Here is a 25,095-nt window from a genome sequence, read left to right as displayed (position 1 = left end):
ATATTTTATTGAAGGTTTCAGAAGGATTTTGTACAAATTAAATATAAAACCGTTTTCCATCCATCCATTTCCTACCGCTTATTCCCTTTGGGGTCGCGGGGGCGCTGGTGCATATCTCAGCTACAATCGGGCGGAAGGCGGGGGACACCCTGGACAAGTCGCCACCTCATCGCAGGGCCAACACAGATAGACAGACAACATTCACACTCACATTCACACACTAGGGCCCATTAAGTGTTGCCAATCAACTTATCCCCAGGTGTATGTCTTTGGAAGTGGTAGGAAGCCGGAGTACCCGGAGGGAACCCACGCAGTCACGGGGGGACATGCAAACCACACAGAAAGATCCCGAACCCGGTATTGAACCCAGGACTACTCAGGACCTTCGTATTGTGAGGCAGACGCACTAACCCCTCTTCCACCAAACCACCTACCGAAAATAACACTAGGAGTCAAAGATCCTCTATTAGACAGGAGCATTTTGCTGTTTTTGAAGAGTGACTGCATATAACTCAAGTCAAAGAGCCTCTGAATGGCAGGAGCTGTTTTGAGCACCTACTGCAAAGACGTTAGTCAAAGATCTTCTACATTGACAACAATGCTCTGCTGTTTTTGAGGACTGAGTGCGAAAACTCTATTTTTAAAACCCTACTATAGTAATTGCATTAGAAGATCATCTGTAAGACATGAGTGTGCTGCTGTTTATTTAATCACACTGTCTGTATGACAGGAGTGCTCTGCTGTTTTTGAAAACCTATTGAAAGCATTCCAGTTAAAGGCCTACTGAAACACACTACTACCGACCACGCAGTCTGATAGTTTATATATCAATGATGAAATCTTAACATTGCAACACATGCCAATACGGCCGGGTTAGTTTACTAAAGTGCAATTTTAAATTTCGCGCCGAAAAATCCTGCTGAAAACGTCTCGGTACGATGACGCCTGCGCGTGATGTCACTGATTGTAGAGGATATTTTGTGCCAGCATTGTGCCCAGCTATTAAGTCGTCTGTCTTCATCGCAAAATTCCACAGTATTCTGGACATCTGTGTTGGTTAATCTTTTGCAATGTGTTCAATGAACAATGGAAATATCAAAGAAGGAAGCTGTAGGTGGGAAGCGGTGTATTGCGGCCGGCTTTAGCAACACAAACACAGCCGGTGTTTCATTGTTTACATTCCCTTAAAGATCATCTATACGACAGGAGTGCTCTGTTGTTTCGAATATCCTCTATTTGGCAAGAGCACTTTCTTGTGTTAAAGGACCTAATACGAAAACTTTAGTCAATGATCATCTGTATTTGTTTTCAAGCACTTACTGCAAAATGCTAGTCAAATATTTTCTATAGCAGGTCTGGCCAAGCAGCTTGCGACTTTTTGGCTGGTTATATGCAAATCTTACGAATCGACATTGAGGTTTTGAATAGTGGTATAAATAACCTCAAGAGGCTCTGTTTTTAGTTGTGTGTGTGTGTGTTTAGTTTAGTTTAGTTTAGTTTAGTTTAGTTTAGTTTAGTTTAGTTTATTAAGGATCTCCATTAGTCTACACCGCAGTGGAGACTATTCTTCCTGGGGTCCGGGCAAAAAACATCACACAATCACAAAACAAAAGATTACAATGCAGTATAACATGATCAATAATACAATTTTGTAATACAAAAATAGCAACAAGAAAAAAAACAAAAAACAATAACTTGGAGTTTACATACTAATGTTCACAACAAAGATAAAAAGAGCAATATAAAAATAGATGTATATTTTTGCAAAAATAAAACAAAGAACCAATGGCCTATAACAGTGGTTCTCAACCTTTTTTAGTGATGTACCCCTGTGAACATTTTTTTAATACAAGTACCCCCTAATCAGAGCAAAACATTTTTGGTTGACAAAAAGAGATAAAGAAGTAAAATACAGCACTATGTCATCAGTTTCTGATTTATTAAATTGTATAACAGTGCAAAATAATGCTCATTTGTAGTGGTCTTTCTTGAACTATTTGGAAAAAAAGATATAACAATTTCTAAAAACTTATGGAAAAATAAACAAGTGATCCAAATATGAATAAAGATTTCTACACATAGAAGTAATCATCAACTTAAAGTGCCCTCTTTGGGGATTGTAATAGAGATCCATCTGGAATCATGAACTTAATTCTAAACATTTCTTCACCAAAAAAGAAATCTTTAACATCAATATTTATGGAGCATGTCCAGAAAAAAATCTAGCTTTCAACACTGAATATTGCATTGTTGCATTTCTTTTCACAGTTTATGAACTTACATTCATATTTTGTTAAAGTATTATTCAAAAAAAATATTTATAAAGGATTTTTGAATTGTTGCTATTTTAGAATATATATTTTTTAAAATCTCATGTACCCCTTGGCACACCTTCAAGTACCCCCAAGGGTACTCGTACCCCCATTTGAGAACCACTAGCCTATAATATACACATTGGACAAAGAACCAATTGCCTATGATATACGTATTAGTGTACCAAAGACACACAATAAGTGACAAAAAAAGTACCATAATGAATAAACAATGACATGAAGTGCATACAAAATCAAGATTAAATCAATATAAAAACGATAACCAGAAACAATAAATTAATTTCAGCAAAAAATTACTCAAAAGAAGATAAACGAACCAGAAATGAACATTAGGTACAATCTACAATAATCTCTTTCCGCAATACTTCGCCTCCCAATCTATTCTTAAAACCCACCCTGCTGGTGATTGATACCAGATATTGTGAAAGTCGATTCCAGTAAGTGTTTGCCCTATACATAACAGTCTTTTTCAAAACATCAGTTTTGGGTTTAAGGTGGGTGAGAGCACCTCTCAGGGCTAGCCTGGTACCATAGTTGTGACTCTCACTAGCAAGCAACAGCTGAGAATACAGATATGAAGGTTCATGGTATGTATGGATGTTTTAAAAAATAAAATCCAACAACAAGCTAGTCATTCACCAACTCTCATCCATGACAATTCATTATGCATTATATCAATGCCGGTCATAAGTGAGCAATTAGCAGTGTGTGTGTGTGCATGTGTGTGAGCGTGTATGTTTGTGTATTTCTGTGTGTGTTTGAGGAAAGGACGGGGTGATGTTCATGTACTCATGTGTATGATGTGGCTTTTTGCAGTGACAGTAAAACATGTGGCTCTAGGTCTCTGACTGGTTGGCCACCCCTGCTCTATATGATAACAGTGGTCTTGTGGTTCGCGTGTCCGACCTGAGATCGATAGGTCGTGAGTTCAAACCCCGAGTCATACCAAAGACTATAAAAATTGGACCCATTACCTCATTGCTTGGCACTCAGCATCAAGGCTTGGAATGGGGGATAAATCACCAAAACGATTCCCGAGTGCTGCCACCGCTGCTGCTCACTGCTCCCCTCACCTCCCAGGGGCTGGAACAAGGGAATGGGTCAAATGCAGAAGGTAATTTCACCACACCTAATGTGTGTGTGACTATCAGTTGAACTTTAACTTTAACGATTATCTGCTGACTGAGAAAACCCTAGTCAAAGATCCTCATTATGACAGGAGCGCGCTATTTTGTTTAACCGACTTCTTGAAAAATGCTTGGCAAAGATCGTGTACATGAAAATAAGTGTCGTGCCGTTTTAATAAGGCCTAGCCAAAGATTGTCTATATGGCAGGAGTGTTTTGCGTGGTACGAAGGGTGGGTCCTCGTGAGGTAGGACACGTCTCACATCTCTCCACAGAATCAAAGCTTGCAAAAAGACGTTGTATCTCCAGGACTACTCACCTGTGGGGATGTCAGCAGATGCTCGGGTTTGTGAACATTCTTCCAGCACCGCTCGTCCTGATCCAAGAACATCTTGATTGTCGTCGTCCAACTCAAATGAAATGAATCAGACTGCCTCCAATGGAGGAGAATGGAGGCTAATTAGATGGCACATAAGGAGCAGCCAGCGCTGATAGGAAAGAAACAAAGATTCTTTATTCATGAAGAGGAAAAAAGAAAGCCTCCCCCTCGTGTGCGAGTGGCCTACCCAACGAGAGACTGGAGTAATTATCACTCTAGGGCCGCTCCGTTCTCCCCGAGTGTCACCATTCCTACAGTAAGACCACAGGCCAGTCATGTAAAGCAATGTAATGGGATGCAAAACAAACCTCAAAATGTCCGACCAAAACCGAATCATACAAAAACCAAAGCAAATGTTTCCCACAGAAACAATGTAAATTCAATTAATTCATTCCAGACACCCATGAATCTTACCACAAAACACATTTAAAAAAGGCTGCAAACAATGTGAAATACATATAAATAATGAATGAAATCTACAAGGCGCAGAACCAAAACTCTTACATTCTCAGTCTGTAATGGAATCGCCTTTCGTTCCCTATTATGCAAAAATTACTTTTATATGTGTCGTTAGAACCTGTTTATAAATACCAAACGTGAAAAAAACATACCGTATTTCTTTGAATTGCCGCCGGGGCGCTAATTAATTTAAAACCTCTTCTCACTCCTGCGCTTACCAAAGGCACGTGGTTTAAGTAAGCATGCGCTAATTATTTTAAAACCTCTTCTGACTCCGGCGCTTGCCAAAGGCATGCAGTAAATTTAGGCCTGCGCTTATAAATTTGAGTGTGATGTAAGGATACCATCATGAAAAGCACATTTAATTAAAAAAACGTTAATGTACGGGAGCCTGTAAAGCACGGTATATTACCTTGGGGGATGCTCCAATTATTCACTATTTACCCAATAAATCTAGTCTAAGAGCGATTGGGAGGAGACGGCTTATATAGTTGAACAATTTACTATATACACCACATAAACATACAATAACCAGACAATAATGAACACACATTTATTACACTTATACACTCGTCCCCACTCACACGCTACCTCCCAAATAGAACTTCCCGCACTAAACCAATCACACAACACACACACACACACACACACACACACACAGTCCAACCTGGGCACCTTTGCTGGGCCCGAATATTGTCCTTTGTGGTCCTGCTGACTCGGTGGTGCACATAGGGCTGGAGGGAGTTGAAACTGCTGGATACAAAGGGGGCATTGGAGAGGGGGGACACCTCTCGTTGTAGAGAAGAGAAGTGGGGGGGGGGGGAGGGGCTCGGCAGATCTTCCGTTAGCTGCCTCACGAGTCGAGTCTGGAGCGAGAGTAAATCCAGCCTCTTCCTGGGTCACGTCTCTGTCGACTACTCCGTGAGCTTGTGCAATTAACACTCCAACCTCGCGCTGTCCACTTCCCTCGCAGCAATGTAGCCACAATACCACACAACTAAACTCTTTATAATGTTCTACACTCGCTCTCCAAATAGTAAACAGTCACATGAAAGAGGGTCTCTTTAACAAACTTAACTAATACGTGACTAAACCTGCCGTTCGTGAAGTTACTGTGCAGCAAACAAACACACGTGCGAGATGCGGTTAGCTTACTAGCGGTTAGCACACACGTCCCATCTACTGGCAACGTGAGTGCCCAAACGTCCTCAACTTTAACGAGTGCAACTTATAAATTGTCACTTATAACACACTGAAATAGGAAGCTTACTGTGGTTATTTTTCTGAACTGCAAACGTGGTGAACTATCTTCTCTGTAGTATTACCGACGCTATGTTGCTTGCTGATGCCGGAGCTCTTTTAACACTTTGTTTAACTTGCCGGCGGAAATGGAACTGCCCGTAACCATAGCGGCCGGAAACCATAACAACCGAAGCCATAGCAACAGTTAAACAACTTAAAGAAACACATTTTACCTTTCCAAACGACACATATGAAAGAGAAATAAATAATAATAATTAAACCCTAAACAGAAACGATCTCCTATTTGTAGAACTAAAGGAACAATTACAAAAATATGCAAACCTTCAGCACAGTTAATATGTAGCATAAAAAATGCATATCACAACACTCAGTCACCGTATGCAAGTACCCAAAATAAAGACTGGACATAAATATAAATTCAATCGGATCAGAAACATTGGAGGAAACGGGATTAAAACCCGATGTTAACCGCACATAGAAAATACATGGTTACGGCTAGTAGCTACTATTAGCAAACAAATTCACTTACCAACTCGGCTTAATATCTTAACATTGCCACACTCTCTCATCGCAACTCGGCCCTGATGGTCGGCACCTATACGTTTACAATTAGTTGTAAAATGTTGGACGGTTGTTTTTACGATATGCAGGCAAATGACAACTTTAAAGGGGAACATTATCACAATTTTAAAAGGGTTAAAAACAATAAAAATCAGTTCCCAGTGGCTCGTTTTATTTCTCGAAGTTTTTTTTCAAAATTTTACATCTCCCAGAATATCCCTAAAAAAAGCTTTAAAGTGTTTGATTTTCGCTATTTGCGATGTGACTGTCCATTTCCCTGTGACGTCATATAGTGCTGCCAATACAAACAAACAATGGCGAATAGAACAGCAAGATATAGCGACATTAGCTCGGATTCAGACTCGGATTTCAGCGGCTTAAGCGATTCAACAGATTACGCATTTTTTGAAACAGATGGTTGGAGTATGGAGGCAGATATCAAAAACAAAATTGAAGAAGAAACTGAAGCTATTGAGCGAATAGCTATTGACGCTATTGTACCTAATGAAGTGGCCCATAGCATGGCTGCCTTATTAGCATCGCCGGTAAAGAGTGCGGACCAAACGATCAGGACTTTCGCATCCTGTGACACTGGAGCAACTTAAATCCGTTGATTGGTAAGTGTTTGTTTCGCATTAAATGTGGGTATCTAGTTTCAAATGTACATACAGCTAGCGTAAATAGCATGTTAGCATCGATTAGCGTAGCATGTTAGGATCGATTAGCTGGCAGTCATGCTTTGACCAAATTTGTCTGATTAGCACTTAAGTCAACAACATCAACAAAACTCACCTTTGTGATTTCGTTGACTTTATCGTTGCAAATGCATCTGCAGGTTATCCATACATCTCTGTGACATGTCCGTCATAGCACCGCTGGTAAAATGTGCAGACACTCTGGCACATTCAATGGGGGTCTGGTGGCAGATTTCTTGCCAGTGGTGCTGCTTGAATCCCTCCCTTTTAGTGTTGTTACACCCTCCGACAACACACCGACGAGGCATGATGTCTCCAAGGTTCCAAAAAAATAGTCGAAAAAACAGAAAATAACAGCGCTGAGACGCGGTGTTTGTAATGTGAAAATGAAAATGGCGGCTGTATTACCTCGGTGACGTCACATTCTCACGTCATCGCTACAAGACCGATAAACAGAAAGGCGTTTAATTCGCCAAAATTCACCCATTTAGAGTTCGGAAATCGGTTAAAAAAATACATGGTCTTTTTTCTGCACCATCAAGGTATATATTGACGCTGGCATAGGTCTGGTGATAATGTTCCCCTTTAAAACATACCGGCTTCAGATGTCCCCAGGCTTAACCACTGCACCTGGCAGCCATCTTGGAACGCTGGATTATATAGAGCGCTATAGGCTGCAGTGGGTCACGTGAGCGCCTGTGTTAAACTCGCGAGATTAAACGTGGAAACAGCGCAGGTAATATGAGGGGATGCCATGACAGGAAATATGGCTTATTTCCCACCCGTGTTACACACTCGTGACGTGACGAGTTTGACTCGGCGGTAAACCGAGGCATGCGCTAATTATTTTGCTAAACAAGTTTGACCCAGCAGTAATTCTAGGCATGCGCTAATTCTAAGCATGTGCTAATAATTTTGCAAAACAAGTTTGACCCGGCGGTAAAACGAGGCATGCGGGTATTATATACCCGGCGGTAATTCAAGGAAATACAGTATTCTATCTTTCACTTGTTTGCACAGCTTTTAATAGAAGACACACTTAAACGCTCGCTTTTCAAATTGTAGCTTCAGGCTTCGCTCCTGCTTTTTGGACATGATACTGCCTCTGACTTGCCAAATAGTTACTTCATGGATAAAAGCATTAAATAAATTAAAACAAAAACAGTCTTTGCTACGCATGTTAAAGTAAGTACTAATATGGACTAAATATGCGAAGTTAGCATGAAGTTCTCCTCTCTGAGCTGCTACCTTACCGTGGTAGAGGAGTTTGCGTGTCCCAATGATCCTAGGAGCTATGTTGTCTGGGGGTTTTCATGCCCCATGGTAGGGTCTCCCAAGACAAACAGGTCCTAGGTGAGTGATCAGACAAAGAGCAGCTCAAAGACTTCTATGGAATTACAACGAAATGAACCCAGATTTCCCTCGCCCGGACGTGGGTCACCGGGGCCCCGCTCTGGAGCCAGGCCCGGAGTTGGGGCACGATGGCGAGCGCCTGGTGGTCGGGCCTGTTCCCATGGGGCCCGGCCGGGCACAGCCCGAAGAGGCAACGTGGGTCATCCCTCCAATGGGCTCACCACTCATAGGAGGGGCCATAGAGGTCGGGTGCATTGTGAGCTGGGCGGCAGCCGAAGGCAGGGCACTTGGCGGTCCGATCCTCGGCTACAGAAGCTAGCTCTTGGGACGTGGAACGTCACCTCACTGGGGGGGAAGGAGCCTGAGCTAGTGCGCGAGGTAGAGAAGTTCCGGCTGGATATAGTCGGACTCACCTCGACGCACAGCAAGGGCTCTGGAACCAGTTCTCTCGAGAGGGACTGGACCCTCTTCCACTCTGGCGTTGCCGGCAGTGAGAGGCGACGGGCTGGGGTGGCAATTCTGGTTGCCCCCCGGCTCAAAGCCTGTACGTTTGAGTTCAACCCAGTGGACGAGAGGGTAGCTTCCCTTCGCCTTCGGGTGGGGGGACGGGTCCTGACTGTTGTTTGTGCTTACGCACCAAACAGCAGTTCAGAATACCCACCCTTTTTGGGTACACTCGAGGGAGTACTGGAAAGTGCTCCTCCGGGTGATTCCCTTGTCCTACTGGGAGACTTCAACGCTCATGTTGGCAACGACAGTGAAACCTGGAGAGGCGTGATTGGGAAGAATGGTCGCCCGGATCTAAACCCGAGTGGTGTTTTGTTATTGGACTTTTGTGCTCGTCACAGTTTGTCGATAACAAACACCATGTTCAAACATAAGGGTGTCCATATGTGCACTTGGCACCAGGACACCCTAGGCCGCAGTTCCATGATCGACTTTGTAGTTGTGTCATCGGATTTGCGGCCTTATGTTTTGGACACTCGGGTGAAGAGAGGGGCGGAGCTTTCTACCGATCACCACCTGGTGGTGAGTTGGCTGCGATGGTGGGGGGGGATGCCGGACAGACCTGGCAGGCCCAAGCGCATTGTGAGGGTCTGCTGGGAACGTCTGGCAGAGTCTCCTGTCAGAGAGAGTTTCAATTCACACCTCCGGGAGAACTTTGAACATGTCACGAGGGAGGTGCGGGACATTGAGTCCGAGTGGACCATGTTCCGAACCTCTATTGTCGAGGCGGCTGATTGGAGCTGTGGCCGCAAGGTTGTTGGTGCCTGTCGTGGCGGTAATCCCAGAACCCGTTGGTGGACACCAGCAGTGAGGGATGCCGTCAAGCTGAAGAAGGAGTCCTATCGGGTTCTTTTGGCTCATAGGACTCCGGAGGCAGTGGACGGGTACCGACGGGCCAAGCGGTGTGCAGCTTTAGCGGTCGCGGAGGCAAAAACTCGGACATGGGAAGAGTTCTGGGAAGCCATGGAAAACGACTTCCGGACGGCTTCGAAGCGATTCTGGACCACCATACGGCGCCTCAGGAAGGGGAAGCAGTGCACTATCAACACCGTGTATGGTGCGGATGGTGTTCTGCTGACTTCGACTGCGGATGTTGTGGATCGGTGGAGGGAATACTTCGAAGACCTCCTCAATCCCACCAACACGTCTTTCTTTGAGGAAGCGGTGCCTGGGGAATCTGTAGTGGACTCTCCTATTTCTGGGGCTGAGGTCGCTGAGGTAGTTAAAAAGCTCCTCGGCGGCAAGGCCCCGGGGGTGGATGAGATCCGCCCGGAGTTCCTTAAGGCTCTGGATGCTGTGGGGCTGTCTTGGTTGACAAGACTCTGCAGCATCGCGTGGACATCGGGGGCGGTACCTCTGGATTGGCAGACCGGGGTGGTGGTCCCTCTCTTTAAGAAGGGGGACCGGAGGGTGTGTTCCAACTATCGTGGGATCACACTCCTCAGCCTTCCCGGTAAGGTTTATTCAGGTGTACTGGAGAGGAGGCTTCGCCGGATAGTCGAACCTCGGATTCAGGAGGAACAGTGTGGTTTTCGTCCTGGTCGTGGAACTGTGGACCAGCTCTATACTCTCGGCAGGGTTCTTGAAGGTGCATGGGAGTTTGCCCAACCAGTCTACATGTGCTTTGTGGACTTGGAGAAGGCATTCGACCGTGTCCCTCGGGAAGTCCTGTGGGGAGTGCTCAGAGAGTATGGGGTATCGGAATGTCTTATTGTGGCAGTCCGCTCCCTGTATGATCAGTGTCAGAGCTTGGTCCGCATTGCTGGCGGTAAGTCGGACACGTTTCCAGTGAAGGTTGGACTCCGCCAAGGCTGTCCTTTGTCACCGATTCTGTTCATAACTTTTATGGACAGAATTTCTAGGCGCAGTCAAGGCGTTGAGGGGTTCCGGTTTGGTGGCCACGGGATTAGGTCTCTGCTTTTTGCAGATGATGTAGTCCTGATGGCTTCATCTGGCCGGGATCTTCAGCTCTCACTGGATCGGTTCGCAGCCGAGTGTGAAGCGACCGGAATGAGAATCAGCACCTCCAAGTCCGAGTCCATGGTTCTCGCCCGGAAAAGGGTGGAGTGCCATCTCCGGGTTGGGGAGGAGACCCTGCCCCAAGTGGAGGAGTTCAAGTACCTAGGAGTCTTGTTCACGAGTGGGGGAAGAGTGGATCGTGAGATCGACAGGCGGATCGGTGCGGCGTCTTCAGTAATGCGGACGTTGTATCGATCTGTTGTGGTGAAGAAGGAGCTGAGCCGGAAGGCAAAGCTCTCAATTTACCGATCGATCTACGTTCCCATCCTCACCTATGGTCATGAGCTTTGGGTCATGACCGAAAGGATAAGATCACGGGTACAAGCGGCCGAAATGAGTTTCCTCCGCCGGGTGGCGGGGCTCTCCCTTAGAGATAGGGTGAGAAGCTCTGCCATCCGGGAGGAGCTCAACGTAAAGCCGCTGCTCCTCCACATCGAGAGGAGCCAGATGAGGTGGTTCGGGCATCTGGTCAGGATGCCACCCGAACGCCTCCCTAGGGATGTGTTTAGGGCACGTCCAGCTGGTAGGAGGCCACGGGGAAGACCCAGGACACGTTGGAAAGACTATGTCTCTCGGCTGGCCTGGGAACGCCTCGGGATCCCCCGGGAAGAGCTAGACGAAGTGGCTGGAGATAGGGAAGTCTGGGGTTCCCTGCTTAGGCTGCTGCCCCCGCGACCCGACCTCGGATAAGCGGAAGATGATGGATGGATGGATGGATAGCATGAAGTTGCTGTTTAAAGTGTAATGTTAGCATGTAACTAACATAGCTGTGCTAGTGTTGCTAACATTAGTGTACTTATATTACATTGTTGGATGTGACATATAGCATCTATTACGTTGGAGAAGTGCACAGTTATACCGTGAATGTAAAAAGTGAATAAAGTACACAATTGTATTTCTTGGAAACATAGCTCATTAGCATTCAAGCTACGGACACGTGTAAAAAGCTAAAATCACTCACATCTCTTAGGGAATAAAGGCTGTTTTTTTTGTACTATCAGTACATTTTGGCTCTATTTTGGCCACAATTTTATATTACTATATTGTACAGGTTTTTTCTGTTTTCTTTTTCTTGTTGTATTTCACAAGCGTACAGTACTATTTACTGACAGTTATTCGACAATACACCACAGTCAAACAGTACATGTAAGTCTTTCATCTTCCAAAGGGCACACGTATATGTACTGTTTTTGCTCAAATCACTCAACCAGCAACAATAAAAATAGCATACATGTAATGTTTTTTTCATTTTTTTTACCTTTGAAGCCAATTTGATCAAATTATGTCAGTTTTACATTAGTATAAATTTGCATCAGAATAAGATGTGTTATTTCATTTATTTAAACCTTAAATTGGGATTTGTTGTTGTATATTGGATATATTATACAACAATGTTATATAATATAATGATATTATATATCAGTATATATTATTTACTGTATATAATGATATGTTAATATTAAATACATGTTATATTTTATATTGCTTCTGTGGTAATTTTAAGTCTACTTTATACTTGCATTATCCTTACTACCCTTACCCCTTCCATCCTTTGCATATGAGCTAATGTGTTGAAAATGTTCCCTTGTGGATCAATAAAGTTTTTCTAAGTGTAAGTGACCATTATCTGATTAAAAGGCCTACAAAACAGTCAAAATAAAAATATAAATCATTACATGTTTGGTATTTCTGTTTAGGACTGAAGTCTATTGAGAAATTTGAGAAAAAACTGCCTCTTTACTTTTATGTCCTGTTAGGTTTTAAAGATTAAAAAAATAAGATGAAATGTTACCAGAGGGTTAAAGTCTCTAAATTCCGGCATCAAAGCTAATGCACTATTGTGGGACACCATGTGTCTTCAGGATGTCTATTAAGGTACACACTGGACTTTTTGGCCCTTGAGCTTTACAGTTTTCCCTTTTGGTTTGTGTCTGTTTGTTTTGGACGGGCTATAAAAAGACGAGTGGGTTTGTTTAAAAAATGTGCTGTGTGGGATGAGAATCACAACCTTGACTACGTGCAGTTAGAAGCAAAACGCTGCAGGATTCTTTGACTGCGCAGTGAACTTCTAACATTGTGGCCCTTCAGTCCAATAGAAAGAGCTTGTTTACTCGCCATTGTGCAGCCGGGCAGAGCCATCATCATGCAGTCCAGCAGCAGCTTTTCTATGAGTTGGCAAGATGAGAAAAGTAGTTATGGTGTCCCCAGCTGTAACGTGATGGATTGCTGTGTCACCACGGCACAATAATGACTAACTCAGCACCTGCTTCATCAGAGAAGGGGTAGTTCTTATTTTTTAAGCCTTGTGTTTACTCTGGCAATGCCGCATGAAAACACTGCATTTAAGTGGGTGCTTTTCCTGTTGTCGGCTTGTTTGGCACTTCTTTCCAAAAGAAGGCATACAGTTCAAGGTGCTGTATATATATAAATAAATATATATATATATATATATATACACAAATATATATGTATGTATGTATGTATGTATAAGTGTGTGTGACTAGATTATACTAGACTAGACTTCAAACATGAACACTATTTTTTATCAATATGGACAAAAAGTACAGTTACATTTTATGGCCATCAGATTTCTTATATTTTTTATATCTTATGTCCATAAAGTATTATCTTACACAATTTTCAAAATTATTTAATGTATTTTTTGTTTTACTTTGTTTTTAAACTTTCTGTTGCTTTTATATGCACATGAAATTTCCATTTGAGGTACATGAAAAAGCGGTTTTGTCTACAATCATGTTTCTTCTACAAATGAAATCATTTTCAATGTGTTGTGTTTAAAAAAAAAAAAAAAAACTTGGCTGAAAGATTTCAGTATAAGTGCTTTTTGGAAATTCTGAGCACATTTAAAGTACACACACACACACACACATATATATATATATATATATATATATATATATATATATATATATATTCATCCATCCATGTTCAACTGCTTATTCCCTTCGGGGGGCGCTGGAGCCTATCTCAGCTACAATCGGGCGGGAGGCGGGGTACACCCTGGACAAGTCGCCACCTCATCACAGGGCCTACACAGATAGACAGACAACATTCGCACTCACATTCACACACTAGGGCCAATTTAGTGTTGCCAATCAACTTATCCCCAGGTGCATGTCTTTGGAGGTGTGAGGAAGCCGGAGTACCCGGAGGAAACCCACGCAGTCATGGGGAGGACATGCAAACTCCACACGAATAGATCCCGAGTCTGGGACCGAACCCAGGACCAAAGAGATAGATAGATAGATAGATTGTACTTTATTGATTCCTTCAGGAGAGTTCCTTCAGAAAAATTAAAATTCCAGCAGCAGTGTTCAGAGTTTAGATCAATTAAAAAAAAAAAAAAGTAAATAATGGGGGTTTAAAAGGAAACAAATCGAGAAATATTACAAAAAGAATAAAAACAATGGGAATAACAATATAACAGTAAATTAAGAATATAACAAGACAAAGTAGGCAGTAGTGACCATGTTTGAAAGTTAATGTTTTGCATCCCCTGTCATCCTAGTACCCCCCGCCCCCCGCCCCAGAGAGGAGTTGTACAGTCTAATGGCGTGTGGGACAAAATAGTTTTTGAGTCTATTAGTCCTGCACTTGGGATGAAGCAGTCTAGCACTGAACAGGCTCCTCTGGCTACTGATAACGCTATGCAGAGGGTGACTGGCATCATCCAGGATGCTTACTAGTTTGTCCACAGTCCTCTTCTCTGCCACCGTCACCAGTGAGTCCATTTTCATTCCGATTGTAGAACCGGCCCGCCTGATCATTATCTCAAGTCAGGAGCTGTCCTTCATAGATGTACTGTCCCCCCAGCACACTACCATGTAGAACAGAACACTGGCAACCACAGACTGGTAGTACATCCACTGGAGTTTTCTACAAATGTTGAAGGAGTGCAGTCTCCTGAGGAAGTACAGCCTGCTCTGTCCTTTCTTGTACTGGTGGTGCGTGTTAACAGTCCAGTCCAGCTTATTGTCCACCCAAACCCTGAGGTACTTGAATGAGTCCACGGTCTGTACCTCAACTCCCTTGATCACAATAGGTTGTGACCTTGGACTCGACCTCCCAAAGTCAATGACCAGCTCCTTGTTCTTTGATGGATTGAGCTGCAAGAGGTTCGTGTGGCACCAGACAACAAAGTCCCTCACCAGGTTCCGAAACTCCTCCTCTCTGCCGTCCCTGATGCACCCGACGTTGGCTGTGTCATCCGCGTACTTCTGGATGGTACACAGCTCTGAGTTGTAGTAGAAGTCAGCGGTGTACAGGGTGAAGAGAAGAGGGGCCAGCACCGTTCCCTGCGGTGCTCCGGTGCTGCTGATCACAGTGTCAGACGTGATGTCCTTCAGTCTGACGTACTGTGGCCTGTCGGTGAGGTAGTTCGAAATCCAGGCAACCAGGCAGGGGTCCACTCGCATTTTGTAGAGCTTGTCCTGAAGGAGGCGGGGCTGGATGGTATTAAAGGCACTCGAGAAGTCCAGGAACAGGATCTACTCAGGAGCTTTGTATTGTTAGGCAGACGCAATAACCCCTCGTCCACCGTGCTGCATATATATATATATATATATATATGTATATATATATATATATATATATATATATATATAATCAGATTATTTTGATATTTGATTATTTTTTTGAAAGTAAATTATTGGTTGTTTTCATAATTATGATATATGTACATGTATTTGTTTATATTTTTAAACAACGTTTCCAGTAAGTATAACTGGAAATAAAAATAATCAGCTTTAGGGCCAATCTTAAAACTGTACAGGCAAATTTGAAGTAACATTTGACATCATTCAAGTGTACGAGAAGTTGACCCCTGTGACAACAGACATCGTAACTTCCTGTGTATGTTCTCATTACAATATCTTCTTGTAAAAGGTCTTTTTTAGGGGAATTTGATACATTTACATGCATTGTCATTATTTACCTCCATTCTGCTTCATTATTCTTGCAAAGGAAATCTTTTCCATCCATATTGGATGTTCCAGGAATAATGAATAACTTGTTGAATACATCATCACAACTTTGATGTTTGCCATGGCGCTCGGCCATTTTGCTTCCCAGCAAGGTTTATGTTGTGATCGGTCAAATTGAGCGCCGCGCACGAGGACACTTGGCGTGGGTTCCTGGACTGTCTGCTTGGTAAAACAGCCGTGGGCCAACTGGACAGTGAGCACTTTGCCAAGATAAAGTCAGCGCTCATGTCGGTCCAACAGACCGCTTTGTGTATCAATCAGAATTAGGCAAATGCGTCAGAAAGTGGCAGTGCACTGACGCCGTTACCGTTTGCATTGATACGTATCCACACTTGATTGCCTTGTCTTTGACTGTTGACTTTATTTTTTTTTCAAGCAGGCACAGTAGATATTCAACACACACATGTAAATATGCAAACATGGAGCAAGTGGCTAATTTCCATTGTTCGTCCCTGCTACAACTAATGCCAAACACAAAAGAAAGTGACGGCACCAAACTGCATTGCAACATTTTACTGGTGAAATTATCGCCTCGACAAAAAATATGTTCCTATTTGTTTTTACGTATGAAAAGAAATACCAATGATTGTCACACACACACTGTGTGTGGTGAGATTATTCTCTGCATTTGATCCATCACCCTCATCCCCTGGGAGGTTAGGAGAGCAGTGAGCAGCATCAGTGGCCACGCCCAAGAACATTTTTGGGTGATTTAACCCCCAATTCCAAGCCTTAATGCTGAGTGCAGGTAGTGTGCAATTTCATTAAATAATTGGTTCTGTGACACAGCTAACACTTTGAAATACTTGTGTTGCAAAACAGCGCTGCCCACTGAAATATATCCAAATCAGTATAAGTAACTTTTAGATGACAAATATTATAATACAATGTAATGTAGTACTAACAACTACCATAGTTTTATCGTAATAATAATAATGTTCAGCATTCACTCTGAAGAGTGGACTTCATCAATATCTCCTTCCAAGTGCTTGTCCGTCAAACACACCATCAGCGGCTTTTCCATATTTTCATGGATAAATGTCCGCCGTTTGGATATTTTTCAACATTCTTGGCTGACATTAAACTCACTCAGCTTCATTAAGGTGCTCCGCTCCAACTGTTTTACCAAGTTAGTTTGTCTTAATGAGGGGGTCGCAGCCTGCTGCGAGGTCGTTTTTCCAGGAAAGGCAGACGGACAAATCGGGACAAGGCTTGTAAGTAAAAACATGATTTAATCCATCCATCCATCCATTTCTGCCGCTTATTCCCTTCGGGGTCGCGGGGGGCGCTGGTGTCTATCTAAGATACAATCGGGCGGAATCTTCACCAAAAAAAAAGGGAACAAACTAAAGGCGCTCACAAGGAAGTACAAAAACTTGACTGTGAAAACAAAACTTGCACTAAAGCAGAAACTATGAACATGAAACAAAACTCGATATCTTTGACATAAAAAAACAAAAACTTACGTGGCATGGCAAGAAGCATAACTCTGGACCGGCATGAGTAACAGAGGTAAAGTCGCCAGGCTGACTTTGTGGCAACTTTCGGTTTAAATAATAGTTACATTAGTGAAAACAGGTGCGTGACTTGGGGACAGGTGAAAACTGATGAGTTGGCATGGAAACAAAACAATGCAGTTAAAAACAGGAACTACTGGAGTTTTGAAGTAAACTAACACAACTTTTGATAACGTCAACAACCGCTTATGTCAAAGTCAGTCAGCAAATCCAAGGGGTTAAAATAAGTTCTGTATTAAGATGCTGTATTATTAGTGGTGGTGATAAAAAAAAAAAAAAAAACACACCCCTGAACACCCCTGGTCTTATGAATCGGACTCGACTATGAAAATCCCGAGTTGAATACAGCCCCAGTTGCAATATTTCATGTATTAGTTAATACTATGCTAAAAACTCACCACTCTTACTTTTAGTCCTGTTACTCTAATAATGAGACATATTTCGCCTAGGACTCACTTCAATACAACAATTATATCGGAGCCTTGAGTATTGGTCGATATTGATTTTGATCTGATATGATACGATACCAGTATGAATCATACTATTGTGTAATGTGGAATGTCAGAACATGTTTTATGAATTGGCATTACTCACAGAACAATAGCAGGTATGAATACACAAATCTTTGGCAGATTTATGCAGTCTTTTTAATTGAAATGGTGTGTTACTTTGTTTTTTGGTGAAACCTAGTGGCAACAGTAATTAATGAAGTTAAGCTCAGAGCGGAGCAAGTTGAATGATTTGGTCATGTTTGTTACTGTATACTTTCTTATACGGCCTTGGAGTCTTTGTATGTTCAGGCAATATGCAACTATGACTATTTCATACTTATTTTTATTATAAATGGTAAATGGTTGTACTTATATAGCGCTTTTTTACAATTTTTTAAGGAGCCTAAAGCGCTTTGACAATATTTCCACATTCACCCATTCACACACACATTTACACACTGATGGCGGGAGCTGCCATGCAAGGTGCTAACCTGGTACCCATCAGGAGCAAAGGTGAAGTGTCTTGCCCAAGGACACAACGGACGTGACTAGGATGGTAGAAGGTGGGGAATGAACCAGCAACCACTCAGATTGCTGGCACGGCCACTCTCCCAACTTTGCCACGCCGTGCCCCATATTGACAATGTGCTGGTTTACACTGCAGTATTATACAATTAAAGACACCTATTTTGTATGTTTAGCTTGTGTGCTATTGTGTGCTTAGCTGTTGTTTAGCTGCTAGCTCCTAATATTCTATAGCAGGGGTCGGCAACCTTTACCACTCAAAGAGCCATTTTTACCCGTTTCACAAAATAAAGAAAACAATGGGAGCCTCTTTTGAAATTAAAATGAAATAACACAGCGTACAAAGTTTTTTTTTTTGCTTTGTGCTATGTATAAACCAGGGGGCTCGAACATGTGGCCCGCACCTTAATATGAAAATGAAACATTACTGCTCCCCGCGGGTTATATTTGAATGCCGCTGGACAACATCACATTTACCAACCATCCCAATTTTCACGAGAGCAATAATTCTCTCACACGTCTGCTGATTTTCACCCGAACAACAATAATAAGGGCGTGTTATGATGGCATTGCATCTAACACCCTTTATATCCGTAACAATCAGCTAACCAGCCCATTCACATGTTGTACGAGGTTTCTGAAGACACATACTTGCTCAACAGCCATACAGGTTACACTGAGGGCTGTGATATAAACAATTTGAACACTCCTACTAAAATGCGCCACACTGTGAAACCACACTAAACAAGAATGACAAACACATTTCGGGAGAACAGACGCAGTGTAACACAATATAAACACAACAGAACAAATACCCAGAATCCGGGCTACATTATACGGCCCCCGCTACAACCAAACACCGCCCCCTCAACCCCGCCCACCTCAACCGACTTTATCCACGATAATCATCAGCTCTAAATTGGTAGTTAAACCCTCTTTGTGGGTGTTAGTGTGTTGTGTGTTGTTGTGTGCATACAAAGTGACAGTATTATAGACTCTTGGGCTTGCTTAGCTTGAGTTCCAGGGTGGGAGAAGACGACGCACATTCATCTCGGCCATATCACGTAACAGATAGACAGGCCCCAGGTAGCTGCAGGTAGCAACAACAAAGAGGGGAAAAAGAAATAATAACTGACAAGACAACATATTATCTGTAGGCATGGTCCTGGAAGGGTAGGGGGAACAGGAGTGATGGCAGGCCTTAGGCTGCAAGTTGTCGTTTCATATATTTCCTATATTGTTTACATTTTGCTGCACGTGCTCTCTATGCTGCAGTGCTATTATTTCTGCACAGTCCACTGTGGTTTGGTCTGGAAGCATAAAAGATTATTAAAGCGTTTATACAACGAGCACATGCCCACACTTGAGAGACTTCGACTGTAAGGAGCTCACCGAACACTTCATTGGTTACACCTATTGCACAATCGACCATGTATTCATGCAACTGATGTATCAAACACCCTTTATCTGGAATAGATTGATATCAATTGAAATTCAGGTGTCCTGTAGCTAATACAGTCATCCCTCATTTATGGCTGTTAATCAGTTTCTTGAAATAGCACTTACTGATAATAAATGGAATATTTTCATAGAACATAAACAACTGTTTACGACGTTCTGAATATATGTATATATTTTTTTATTATTAGATCCCTGTAGACATGAAATAACACCCTTCAGTCATCTTTACACTTTTTTAATCCAATATAGTAATACTGCTTGAGGCTTAGGAAATCGGTGGCCATGATAACGAACAGTGCCCTCTAATTGTGTTGGCCTCATTTAGTAGCCTATACTATATTTATTTAGTTCATTTGGCCCTTTTCATGCCTAAAAATGCCTAATTTAGTCCAGATCTACATAAATAGAATATACTTGAAAATCCACCATGGAGTGAAGCTGTAAACATCAAAACACAATGTAGCAAAGGACACATGTAAATACAATACCTAAAATACCACAATAATTACAATTAGGCATCCAAATCATAGTAAAGATGTTTGTATCTACACTAACAACCATGCACATAAATTATTGTCATTTTCTCATCTTATCTCAAGCAATTATAATGTAATAAGATTTTCATAATCATTAAAATAATATAAAAAAATATATATTTGCGTGAAATTTAGGTAATATTATAATCCATCCATCCATTTCCTACCGCTTATTCCCTTTTGGGGTCGCAGGGGGCGCTGTCGCCTATCTCAGCTAAAATCGGGCGGAAGGCGGTGTACACCCTGGACAAGTCGCCATCTCATTGCAGGGCCAACACAGATAGACAGACAACATTCACACTCACATTCACACACTATGGCCAATTTAGTGTTGCCAATCAACCTATCCCCAGGTGCATGTCTTTGGAGGTGGGAAGAAGCCAGAGTACCACGGGGAGAACATGCAAACTCCATCCATCCATCCATTTTCTACCGCTTATTCCCTTTCGGGGTCGCGGGGGGCGCTGGCGCCTATCTCAGCTACAATCGGGCGGAAGGCAGGGTACACCCTGGACAAGTCGCCACCTCATCGCAGGGCCAACACAGATAGACAGACAACATTCACACTCACATTCACACACTAGGGCCAATTTAGTGTTGCCAATCAACCTATCCCCAGGTGCATGTCTTTGGAAGTGGGAGGAAGCCGGAGTACCCGGAGGGAACCCACGCATTCACGGGGAGAACATGCAAACTCCACACAGAAAAATCCCAAGCCTGGGATTGAACCCAGGACTGCAGGACCTTCGTATTGTGAGGCAGACGTACTAACCCCTTGTCCACCGTGAAGCCCTAATATTATAATATCAAATTAAATTAAATTAAATCTAAATCATACACAAACATGTGCACAAACATTAGTATTAGTTATCATTTTCTCATTTGTAATTGAGGCAGTTATAATGTAGGTTGTATAATATAAAAAAAAAAAAATTGTGTCCACAAGCTCACATTTATGAAGAACAAAAACAAACAAACACAACAAAGGCGTACAATCCGTTTGTATTTGCACAAAAACAATATGAAATTATGTTTTCTCATTTTTAGTCCAATCAGTATAAATGAAATATTATTTTTCATAAGCATGAAAATAATTTCTACCAAAAAATGAGGTGAAATTCAGGTTTCCACTAGCTTATATATTTGGATTATACAACAATAAAATACAATTAAGGCATACAAAAATTTACATTAAATGAAACAAAAAAATAAAATAAAATAAAATAAAATGAAATAAAATAAAATACAATTAATATATGAAATTAGGTATCTCACTCCAAATCAAGTGTTACTTAAAAATGAATTCTAAACTATTGCAGGAATTTCACGCAAAAAACACACTGACATGATGATATGATTGCATGATATCCTTGGTGGAGTGAATGATGTTTTATTGTCTTTGTAGTTTTTACTAACTGCACTAAATAGTCTCACTTTTAATGCTTTTATTGTTTTGGATCTTGTTCCATTTTGTAGTTGTACCTAATATTGTGTCCAGTGGGCTTGTATTCTATTGTCGTGTGACCTCCAAAATACAGGTTTACAAATCATAAATCCATGCAGCAATAACCGGCCTGAAGCGTCGCATCCACTCTGCATTTCTACAGGCTTTTAGTACGACTTCATCCTTTATGGGGATGATTTGTTAATACTCATTTTAATTGTTTGGACTCCAATCAATCCCCCCACCACCAAACCGCTCTGGCAAATACGGCGCGCCCATAAATCACGTGGCGACATAGTTTTGTGCTTGAGCTGCTGCATCACATCTACTGGAGCAGTCAACAATCGATCATGGAAAATGCTCGTGAATCTTCCTGGCAGGTCAAATGTGATTTACTCTGCTCGAAAATACGTTTAAGAGGGAAAAACAACAACAACCAAGTAACTGGCTCCTTGCAGGCTGCGCTGAGTCGCTAAATGAAACAACAAGCTTTGTTAATGGACAAAGATGAGGATTTCAACTGGGACATGATTAGGGTACAGATTTTTTGGTGTTGGCTTAGGGCTCTAAAAAGGATTTACCCTTTATAAGCCAAGCCATGCCATTGGAGTACTTTTGTGTGATTGTTGCATGTGGGACACACATCAAAGTATTTAGAGGTATGACGTTACAAACTATCCAAAAATTCAAGTTAAAAGATGAACAATGTCATTTTTAGGGAGCGTCTGTCTATTATAAAATGGTCCAAGTTTGTCAAGTTAAAATGTTGTTTTTATGTCTTATCAACTTCTTATTAACTGTATTAAATTCATGTCATCTGTGTCGTAAAAGTATACCCGTCACATTTCAGCATTGTTTATGACTGTACATCTTTTCACCGGACAATACTATGGCAGGTACACTTTTGAGGAGTTTGTGTACAGTTTATACAGCAAAGTTTGAGATGTAGCATCTACTGAATATGAGTCAACACTCAAAAATTATATAAATATCTGGAGTAACAAGGTGATTGTACCTTGCCTACAGATCAGCCTGGTGGTGTTAGCATTTTGCATTTGAACCGATAGAGTACCAATTCATGGTACGTGGGAACCAATACTCAACATAACCAATGTTTGGCACATTTGTGTGTCCTTTTGTTAATAAATCTTAATTGTTAACAACGTATTTATTTTTTTAATTTACCATATAACAGCAAGTTGATAATAATAACTGTGCTGTCCAGTTGTTATATCTTGTTTGCAAGTATTATGTAGAAGACTTAGCATGCAGTTGCAATTCCAACTCATTAGATGGCAGTGTGTTGCTGTAGTCCGGAAGTAGTCTTTGCCATTGCGTTGAAAGTGCCAGTTTTGTCTTTGTTGAGTCCTACGAAATGTTTAAATTTCAAGTCTCAAGGCTCAAGCATTTGGCAGTAAAACAGACGTATTTGTTGCAGACTGCCTCTCTGTAATTTTGTAATTTTCCATGCCAACAAAGCAAGTGTGCCTGATAAAAATCTCTCAAAAGTCATGCTACACTCTTCAAAACATGATTGCTTGATGCAGTCTTACATTGGATATGACATGTACTTGCTACATAGTAGCATTAGCAATTTTAAATGGCGATTTCAACAACTTGAAATTTGTTAATGAAAATCACAAAGATGTTTTTTTTTTATAACGTACATCATATCAGGCATACTTACTTTGTTGGCACGGAAAATTCTGTTTTACCACCAAGTGTTTGAGCCGGTGAAAATGGACGTGACACCACGTGCATATAAGGTAACAAAATATGGTACGGATTTTACATCAATCAGTACCCTGTAGTACCGACAGAATATGGTCAGTACCGAAAAAAGTACAGAATTCCGTACCCATTCCTATACATGAGTGCTGATGGCACTAGGGGAATGTGGTTCATTGAGAGTAATTGTGAATTTCAACATGTACTATGTGACAGAGGATGTTTTTAACATGATAAGGAGACCAAACCCAATTTACCAAGGAAGGGGAGAAGGTGAATGATTACAAATAATGTAAAATCCAGCAGTGATGTCATCTTCTCTATTCCATGTATTTGGGGATTAAGTTATGATCCCACCAAAAATATATTTTAACCAACATTATTTGGACTTTAGTATTGAGTCGATAATGGATGTGCATTGACAGTGAATCGATACTGCTATGCAAGCTGTACATTGACTTCTCTTAAGTGTTATATAGTATTGTCCTTTGAGAAGATGTCTTCTGTCAAATACCATAACGCTTTTGCTAACAAATATCTATTTTCTTTCATCTCTTCCACAGCTCCCATCAACCCTCATCTAAGTAAGTACCAAACATTACTAAACATGATGACATCACTCTGTCACCCATATTTGTTGGCTGAGTAAACACGCTGCTTTTCCTTCGCCAAGCACCACCAACAAATGAAATCATCATGCGGTTAATGAGTGCCGCCTTGCACTGCAGTGCTTACACCCACTAATGATGTTTCGCATTGTTTTCTCCACATTTTTCACCAGCAAAGATTTCACACTTTGAATGACTGAGAGGAACGTTGCACTGCGGTGCTGGGAATATTTATTCATATTTTATACCCTGTGTTTTTAAAAAGATGGATGCTGGTGCTGACAACAAACAAACACCTTAATCACCGACATCATTATAGCGGTCCCTGAAGTTACCTGCACACATCCTATAAACCTTCTCAGGCATGAAGAGTGAAAGGAAACAATTTGTTTCAGAGCGAGACCTCCATTTAGCGCAGAGCACAGATGACGCCCTTTCTCATGGCGCCGCTTCCTCAGCTCTTTCGCGCTTACCTGACTGTAAGCTGGAGGTCGCCACTTTGCAAACAGTTGCGAGCTACAGCTGTAATAAAATCAATGAATATTTATCCAAACATGCAACCTGCATCCTCAATCTATATGCTGCATGTCTCCCGGTCCTATGTTATATATATATATTTTTTTGCATGCATAAAATGGAGGTTACATCATCACTCAGGAGACCTCCACCAAAGCCAAAGAACCTGAATTGATTTTACCATGAATTGATTCACGTGGACCCCGACTTAAACAAGTTGAAAAACTTATTCAGGGGTTGCCATGTAGTGGTCAATTGTACGGATTATGTACTGTACTGTGCAATCTACTAATAAAATTTCCAACCAATCAATCAACCCTAAACATGACATGTAGGCAACCACCCAGCATGTTCTTTTATTTGAATGTTTTTTTTTTTCCTACCACAACCCATTAGTCACTCCCAGCACCACCAGTTGTGGTAAAAAATATATTTTTTTAAAAGAAACAGTATCCTATCGAAATCCGCCCGCGCTAACATCAACTAGCAGCAAAATGGATGACGCATCAATTTCCGTAGTCATTTTTGCGACTGATTGCTCAGCCTCTTTGTGTTCGGGCTGAAAAATACA

The 25,095-nt window shown here is 41.8% G+C and overlaps 1 protein-coding gene across 6 annotated transcripts in view; it reads left to right on the top strand.

Moving 5' to 3' along the window:
• The window catches only part of LOC133553186 (MAM domain-containing glycosylphosphatidylinositol anchor protein 2-like), a 557,311-nt gene that overhangs the window by 467,588 nt on the left and 64,628 nt on the right, over positions 1 to 25,095 (top strand). For all 6 annotated transcript variants that reach the window (XM_061901111.1, XM_061901109.1, XM_061901107.1 and 3 more), the window contains one exon: positions 23,964 to 23,984. In XM_061901111.1, coding sequence (XP_061757095.1) covers positions 23,964 to 23,984 — 21 coding nt within the window. The remainder of the gene's footprint in view (positions 1 to 23,963; positions 23,985 to 25,095) is intronic.

This window comes from Nerophis ophidion, linkage group LG05 (genome assembly GCF_033978795.1).
Source record: "Nerophis ophidion isolate RoL-2023_Sa linkage group LG05, RoL_Noph_v1.0, whole genome shotgun sequence".
In the NCBI taxonomy this organism is placed as follows: Eukaryota; Metazoa; Chordata; class Actinopteri; order Syngnathiformes; family Syngnathidae; genus Nerophis; species Nerophis ophidion.
This window is presented reverse-complemented; position numbering and strand designations above follow the sequence as displayed.